Source organism: Corylus avellana, chromosome ca6, assembly GCF_901000735.1.
Source record: "Corylus avellana chromosome ca6, CavTom2PMs-1.0".
NCBI classification, from domain to species: domain Eukaryota; kingdom Viridiplantae; phylum Streptophyta; class Magnoliopsida; order Fagales; family Betulaceae; genus Corylus; species Corylus avellana.
In genome coordinates this window covers 14917419-14925759 of record NC_081546.1, presented here as the reverse complement: position 1 = coordinate 14925759, position 8341 = coordinate 14917419, and the positions used below count along the sequence as shown (strand labels likewise).

At 37.8% G+C, this 8341-nt stretch overlaps 1 protein-coding gene across 1 annotated transcript; it reads right to left on the bottom strand.

The window, feature by feature from the left end:
* Positions 1-1044: 1044 nt before the first annotated feature.
* On the bottom strand, positions 1045-4035 carry LOC132185221 (uncharacterized). The gene is made up of 2 exons (XM_059599022.1): positions 3491-4035; positions 1045-1435 (listed from the first exon to the last, which is right to left on the bottom strand). The coding sequence occupies exons 1-2, from the start codon at positions 4033-4035 to the stop codon at positions 1045-1047; spliced, it is 936 nt and encodes a 311-aa protein (XP_059455005.1).
* Between the last annotated feature and the right edge of the window lie 4306 nt (positions 4036-8341).

The window sequence follows — 8341 nt, the reverse complement described above, 5'->3', positions numbered from 1 at the left end:
AACGATCATTTTTTTTTAAAAAAAAAAATATGCCAAAGTATCCATCTAATAAATCATCCAGTTTCTCCCAAGACATAGAAACACACACATCAGACTTTCTATCATACCCGACAAATTATGTGCTAATGTGCTTTTGTAAGATCAGATCAAACATGTGAATTCTCAACTGCAAAAGCAAGTAACCAAACTAAAAAACTCTATCATTAGATCATGTGTTGAAAATTTTAAGCTCACCAATGAAATCAAATCACAATTTTTAAGTTCAACCAAAATTTTAAGACAAACTGAACATGCATATATATATATATATATATATATATATATATATTTTCTCTTTTTTTTCTTTTCTTTATTATTATTATTATTATTATTGTTATTATTATTTTTCTTTTTACAAATCACAAAATAAAACTGGGACAAAGTGTTTGTAAATGTGTATACCATACCCCCAAACTGAAATTACACATTGTCCCCAATGTGTCTATAACATGGAAAGATCTTACACGGGAGATGGATGAACTGTCTGGACTAGCATGGCTCATCGCACACCCCCAAACTTGAATTGAAGCACACTTGTCCCTTCAAAACAAAATACTAACATAACAATGGAAAACAAAAACTTAAGGAAAAATACAAAAATAAAATGAAAATAATCATTAAAATAAAAGGATATGATGTGAGATGCCTTCCATAAGCGCTAAGTTTAACGTCTTTAACCATACTGTGGTTCTGCTTAGGTACTACTATTTTGCATCCTGGATAGACTGGAGTGTCAAATCTTCGTCTATTTTTTTTTTTTTTTTTTTGTGGACTATGAACCTCCAAAGCTCCATGGGGAAACACCTTGGTGACCACACAAGGACCAAACCATCTAGACTTAAGTTTACCAGGGAAGAGTCTTAACCTTGAATTATGGATCAACACTTTCTATCTTACATGAAACTCCTTCCTAATTAGTTGCTTATCATGATAAACCTTGGTTCTTTCCTTGTAGAGCTTGGCATTCTCATATGCATCACGCCTTCATTCTTCAAGTTCATTTAGCTACAGCTTTCTCTTGTCACCAGCTTGTTTCATGTCAAAGTTGAACTTCTTGATGGCCCAATACACTCTGTGCTCCAACTCCACTGGTAGATGGCATGCTTTCTCAAAGACCAACCGATATGGGGACATACCAATAGGTGTCTTGTATGCAGTCCTATAAGCCCATAGTGCATCATTCAACCATAGAGACCAATCCTTCCTGTTGGGATTCACTGTCCTTTTTAGGATGCTTTTGATCTCTATGTTGCTTATCTCCACTTGACCACTGGTTTGAGGATGGTATGGAGTGCCAACCTTATGTGTGATCCCATACTTCTTTATTAAAGAAGCAAAGACATAATTGTTGAAATGGCTACCTCCATCACTGATTATTGCCCTTGGTGTCCCAAACCTAACAAAGATGCTTTCTTGCAAAAACTTCACAATCACTTTGTGATCATTAGTCTTTAAGGGGAGAGCCTCGACCCATTTAGACACATAATCCACACCCGCAAGATATATAAATAACCATATGAGTTAGGAAATGGACCCATGAAGTCAATACCCCATACATCAAAGAGCTCTACCACCTGAATATTTTCCAATGACATCTAATTTTTGGATGTGATGTTACCTATCCTCTGGCATCTATCACAAGAGCTGCAAAACAAAAAGGCATCCTTAAACACATTAGGCCAATAAAAACCAAAATGTAATACCTTAAGAGCTGTTCTCTTGGCCCCAAAGTTTCCTCCACAAGCAAACTGATGGTAATGCTGCAATATGCTCAGGTGCTCCTCCTCTAAGACACACCTTCTGATGATTTGATTAGGGTAGAATTTGAATAGATAGGGGTCATCCCAATGGTAATGTCTAGATATAGCCATCAACCTCTTCCTTTCTTGACTAGACATACCCGGAGGAAAAACCTTGGCAGTTATATAATTAATAATATCTACATACCATGGAAGTTGGACCTCAACTGCAAACAACTACTCATCTGGAAAGTTTTCATTCAATGGAAGCTCATCTCCTTCTTCTTCATGAAGTAGCCTGGATAGGTGATCTACCACCACATTCTCACTGCCCTTCTTATCTCTAATCTCAAGCTCAAATTCTTGCAGTAATAGTACCCATCTGATCAATCTAGGCTTTGCATCTTTCTTAGCAAACAAATATCTCAAAGCAGCATGGTCAGTGAATACTATAACCTTAGAACCAATTAGGTATGATCTAAACTTCTCCAAAGCAAATATTATAGCTAATAATTCTTTCTCAGTAGTAGAATAATTTAGCTGAGCATCATTCAATGTTCTAGAAGCATAATAAATAGCATGAGGAACCTTATTGATTCTTTGACCTAAGACAGCTCCCAAGGCAAAGTCACCGGCATCACACATGAGCTCAATTGGAAGGTTCCAATCTGGTGCCATCATTATTGGTGCAGATGTGAACAACTTCTTCAATATGTTGAAAGCATTCATGCATTCCTCAGACCATTCAAACTTGGCTTCGTTGGCTAGCAATGCACAGAAGGGGTCTAGAAATCTTGGAGAAATCCTTGATCAACCTTCTATAGAACTTGGCATGTCCAAGAAAACTTCTTACACCCTTCACTGTCATAGGAGGAGGGAGTTTGGAGATGATGTCAATCTTGGCCTTATCCACCTCAATGCCCTTGCTGGAAATGGAATGACCCAACACAATGCCTTGTTGAGCCATAAAGTGTCATTTTTCCCGATTGAGCACTAAATTGCATTCTTCACACCTCTTGAGGAGACTCTTCAAATGATTCAAGCATTCATCAAAATTAGAACCAAAAACACTAAAATCATCCATAAATACCTTAATAAATTTTTCCACCATGTCTGAAAAAATGCTCATCATGCATCTTTGAAAGGTGGTTGGTGCATTGCATAATCCAAATGGCATCCTTCTATAAGCAAATGTGACAAAAGGACATGTGAAGGTGGTCTTCTCTTGGTCCTCTGGTGCTATTGCAATCTGGTTGTAGCCACTGTACCTATCCAAGAAGCAGTAGTATCTATGGCCAGCTAATCTCTCTAGCATTTGATCAATGAAGGGTAGAGGGAAGTGATTTTTTCTAGTCACCTTGTTCAGCCTTCTGTAGTCAATGCATTCCCTCCAACCAGTGATTATTCTTGTAGGTATCAACTCATCGTCTTCATTCTTCACCACTGTTATCCCACTTTTCTTTGGAATGACTTGAACTGGACTTACCCACTTATTGTTTGAGATGGGGTAGATAATGCCAACATCCAACAGTTTCAATACCTCCACCTTTACTACCTCCTTCATGTGTGGGTTGAGTCTTCTTTGTGCATCCCTGGTTGGCTTTGCTTCGTCTTCAAGGAAGATCTGATGCATGCACTTGGCTGGACTTATTCCCTTGATGTCAGCAATGGTCCATCCCAAAGCAGTTCTATGCTCTCTCAGAAATCTCAACAGCTTCTCTTCTTCCCTAAAACTTAGATTTGCAACAACTACTACAGGTAGTGTTTTGTTCTCTCCCAAGTAGGCATATGTAAGATGCTCTGGCAACTGCTTCAATTCCAATTTTGGTGCCTGGACAATAGAAGGGACAATAGTAGTATTAGTAGGCACAAGAGTTTTAAAGAGAGGAATGTACTTACTTGAACGTGGTGGAGAGGCCTCAAGGAGGTGTACAGCTTCAATGATGTCATTAGTAACATCTTCAAAATCTAGCTTAGTGTCTTGTTTTGTGAAACTGTGGGTGAGGGTGGCCTCCATTGGATCATTACGATGAACCTGGAAAACTTTATCAATAGCACTTTGGATCATACAAACCTTAAAGCATTCTAAATCATCTTGATTTAATTGCAATGCCTTAAATATTTTGAATTCTATCTTCTCACCATTCACCTTTATACTCACAATAACCTTTTTCACACAAATTTTTGTATCAGCAGTTTTCATATAGGGTCTTCCTAAGATAATAGGCAAAGGCAATGGCATAGGTGATTCTTCCATATCTAATACAATGAAATCAGCAGGTAAAATAAGTTCACCTACCTTTACCAAGACATCCTCAAGTATACATCTTGGTCTTTTGATGCTTCTGTCTGCCAATTTCAAGGAGATAGAAGTTGGTTGAAGCTCCCCCAAACCCAGTGTCTTATATACAATGTATGGCTTCAAATTAACCCCTGCTCCTAGATCTAGTAGTGCCCTTTCAAAATGATGGTCTCCTATTCTGCAAGAAATGGTAAAACTACATAGATCTTGTAGCTTTGATGGTAGTTTTCTTAGCAACACCACACTTACCTCCTCTGTTAAAGCCATTGTCTCATGCTGCTAAAACTTCCTTTTATGAGTGCAACAATCCTTTAAAGCTTTAGCAAATGAGGGAATTTGTTTAATTGCATCTAGTAAAGGAATGTTAATCTCTACTTTTTTCAAAGTCTCAAAAATGTCTAGAAGTTGTTTTTCTTTTTTTGGCTTTACTAACCTTTGAGGGAAGGGTGGTGCATTCACCTTCTCCATTTTACTTACCTTGGATGTTGGGGCTTCATCTGGAGATGCTTGTGTTGTCTCTTCAGTTCCTATGACCTTGCAATTTCTGAGAGTTGTTACAGCTTTCAGTTGCTGGTGACCTCCTGGATTAGGTATTGTTTGGGCTAGAAATTCACCCTGCTTTCTTTCACTAAGCTCCTTAGCCATTTGCCCCATTTGTACTTCCAGTCTTTGAATGGCTTGATCGGTTCTTTGAATCGCTTGATCGGTCCTTGCATTGAATTGTTTTTGATTAGTCATAAAGTCCTGTTGTGTAATCACCAGGGTGCGTACCATACTCTCTAGGTCATTCTTCTTTGACTCTTGAATTGGTTGGCTTGCTTGTTGGGAGTTCCTTTACTGTCCTTGAGGGTTCAGAGCATTCTGATTGTTACTCCATGGGAAATTGGGGTGGTTTCGCAACCCTGGATTGTAGGTGTTGGAGTAGGGATTGTTCTTGGGAGGATAATTATTCTGTCCCACATAGTTTACTTTCTCCTGATTTGCAAAAGAATACAAGGGGCAAGTCTCAGTAGTGTGATCAAAATGAGAATATATGGCACATACCTAGAGTTGGGTAGCTGGCTGAACGAGAGAGATGGTTTGAGTAGTCATGGCGTTTACAATCATATTTAATGTCTTCTGCGTGACAGCCATCAGATCTTGCACTCTGCTATTTACTTTATACATACCCTTGCTCTTTTCTCCTTGCCTCCCTCTGGATGAGAATTGTTGGGAGTGTTCACTCAATGTCTCGAAGATCTCTATGGCTTCCTCACTGCTCTTTTCCATCAGCACACCTCCACAAGCTGAATCAACAACACCCTTGTTAATATCATTTAAACTTTCATAAAAAGCTTGTATCGGATCATCTTGAGGTAGGTTGTGATTTGGTCACTTGAGAAGTAGCGCATTGAAGTGGTCCCATGCTTCGAAGAAAAGATCTCCATCTCTCTGTTGAAAAGATTGAATCTCCCTTCTAAGCTGCCTTGTCTTTTGAGCCAGGAAAAAACTTCTTTAGGAACTTATTGGACAGCTCTTCCTAAGTACGAATGGAATTTGCAGGCAAGGAATTATACCATAACTTAGCATTATCCTTCAAGGAAAAAGGAAACAAGACTAACCTGATTCCCTTCGAATTTAGGCCCTGGATGTGCTAAAGGTTGCAGAGATCAAAGAACTCTCTAAGGTGCAAGTGTGGGTCCTCAGTAGTTGTGCCCTTGAAGTGAGTCAAAGCATTGAGTATTTGTGGGGATATATAGTAATTGTCTTTCGCCTCCGGTTTATAAACGATGCATGATGGTTGGTTGAGGTTTTTGCCGGATGAAAGACTGTTTCATGGGTCTTTGTGTTGGCGGTGGGTTCTCTAGAAGATCTTCCATTGTTTCCTCAACTTCTTCTTCTTCCATGCTGGAGTTGTCTCTAGGCCTTTGTCGAATAGTCAGCTCAATCTTTGGATTGAGTGAGAGGATGGTTGAGGCTTGAGATCGACAAAATTGCATAAGAAGATTTGCCCCTGCAGTCACAGTAGCTTCAGTACTGCTGTTCGAATGTCCTCTGGAACTGCGCTTGATCGCACTCGGTCTTCGCTAGATCGTAGTTACAAAATGCAGGATGCCGCAGAGCTGAAACAGAGCAGAAAACAGAAAAGCAAAAAATATTTTTTATTTTTGATAAAAATGGAATTTAAATTGAAAATTGAAATAACCAAACTAAAGGAAAATAATTCTAAACAAAATTTGATGCAATCCCTGGCAATGGCGCCATAAACTTGTTGTGCAAATATCCACCTAAATTAATAGGCAAATAAATGTACGTTTAACTCGCAAGTGCACAAGATCAATATAGTAGTGTAGTGTGCAAGTATGAGATCATTCCCATGAGGATTGCCGTAAATTTTGCTTAAAATAAATTTCGTAGCTAAAATCAAACAAAGATTGATTTTTGAGTTAATAAAGATAAAGGTAGGGCTTCGATATCCACCACTAATCATGCTCAAATAATAAATCAATATGCCAATGCTTTAATCATATTATGAATACTTAATGTTTGCCAACCTAAGGGCATGGGTGTATACTCCTTAAGCTATAAATTTTCCTAAGCAACGAATTAGGCATGGGTGTATACTCTAACTCTTTTCTTTCTTAAAAAATTTAGCATGGGCGTATACTAAGTTGTTCTTTAAGAAAGCATAAATCTATGGAAATCGACAAACACACGGAACCTAGGGCATGGGTATGTACTCCCAGTTTTCCATGTTGATTAACCCAATAACTCGTGAGGAATTCTTTTGTTACTCTATTAAACCCAAGACTCGATCATCCATATTGATTTAAATAACTAATCCATACCACTGTTAAGTGCCAAAATATTTATATTTTAGCCCTTATACTTATATGTGTTAATTCCTTAGTGTTGTTAGTTTATGCCATTTTATTCCTTTTCTGTGTTTTCTGTGTCTTTGTAGACCTTAGGAAGAAAAGGAAGACAACCTGGAAGTATTGAGCTTAAAGAGCAAATTTGGGAAAAACTGAAGTCTCTTGTAGTGCAATCGATCGCAAGTGACTTGGGATCGAGTGCACTGCGATCGAGCGCACATGGGTTGCGATCGATCGCACCTGTGCGCTGGAGAACAATGAGCTACAGCCAGAATGCCCTTTCCTTCCATATTAGGGTATTCCAAGTCGGACTAGTAATAGGACCAAACCCTAGGAATTTTTTAGGTTTACTAGTGTAACAAGGACTTCTAAAGCCGTTTAAATAGACCTTTAAACCTTAAGAATAATCATCCTTGAATAGACACAACTTTGGAGGAGGAATTTGGAGGCTACTTCTAGGAGCGGTTTTCGGTTCTTTCATTCCCTTTTCTTTTTAGTTTTATTTTCATTATGTGTAACTAACTCTGTAGGAGGGTTAGATTGAGGCTAATGTGTGCCAAATAATGCATATTTGGGCCCCTTAATTTACTTGTGATAATCCTTTAATTGTGTTATTATCTGATGTTTTATGTTAATTTTGTGTTTTTTGTATTTTGTAGGTCGTTAAAGAAAACTACTTTACAGAAGAAAATATACTTTGAGAAGACCTAGATGACGTGGTTAAGTTTAACCAAATCCAAGAAAAGGTTAAATCGGATTAAAGATCAGATTGGATTAAAGTTCAGATTGGATAAAATTTCGGATTGGATTCATATTCAGATTCTGCACATGTCTCAGTATTTTTGCCATAACTTTCCGCTAAAAGATCCGATTAAAGTGATTCAAGCAGCAATGGAAAGCTAACTCAAAATGCTACAATTCGTTGAAAAATAGGATTTTCCTATTTCGGAAGGTTACTATGCAAAAATCGCCCCGCAATAAAAGGACACAAATCTGGACGAATCGTATTCCCATTTCAGACTTCCATTTTGGTTGGGAGACAGACCTCCAAATTATCTAGGTTTAATAGGGCTTCTAGGACTTTCCTAAGCCTATAAATAGACTTCATTGCATTCAAGAAAAGATATAGAATTCCAGAGAGCAAAATTCTACAGTTTTTCTCTTTTTAGTTTAGGTTTTCTTTAGATTTAGGTTTCATATTTATGTGGAGCTAAATTCCCAACTAAGGTTGGGGATGAAGCCTCACCAATGAAGAACATCAATACTTTCATGTAAGTCTTTATTTATTTGATTTTATTGGGTTTAATATTTCAATTGTTTTACTTCTTTTCAATGTGTGGAGTGATTCTTGAATGATTCAAGGATTTAAGATAATTTCACATAATTGATTGCTTGATTTTATTTGC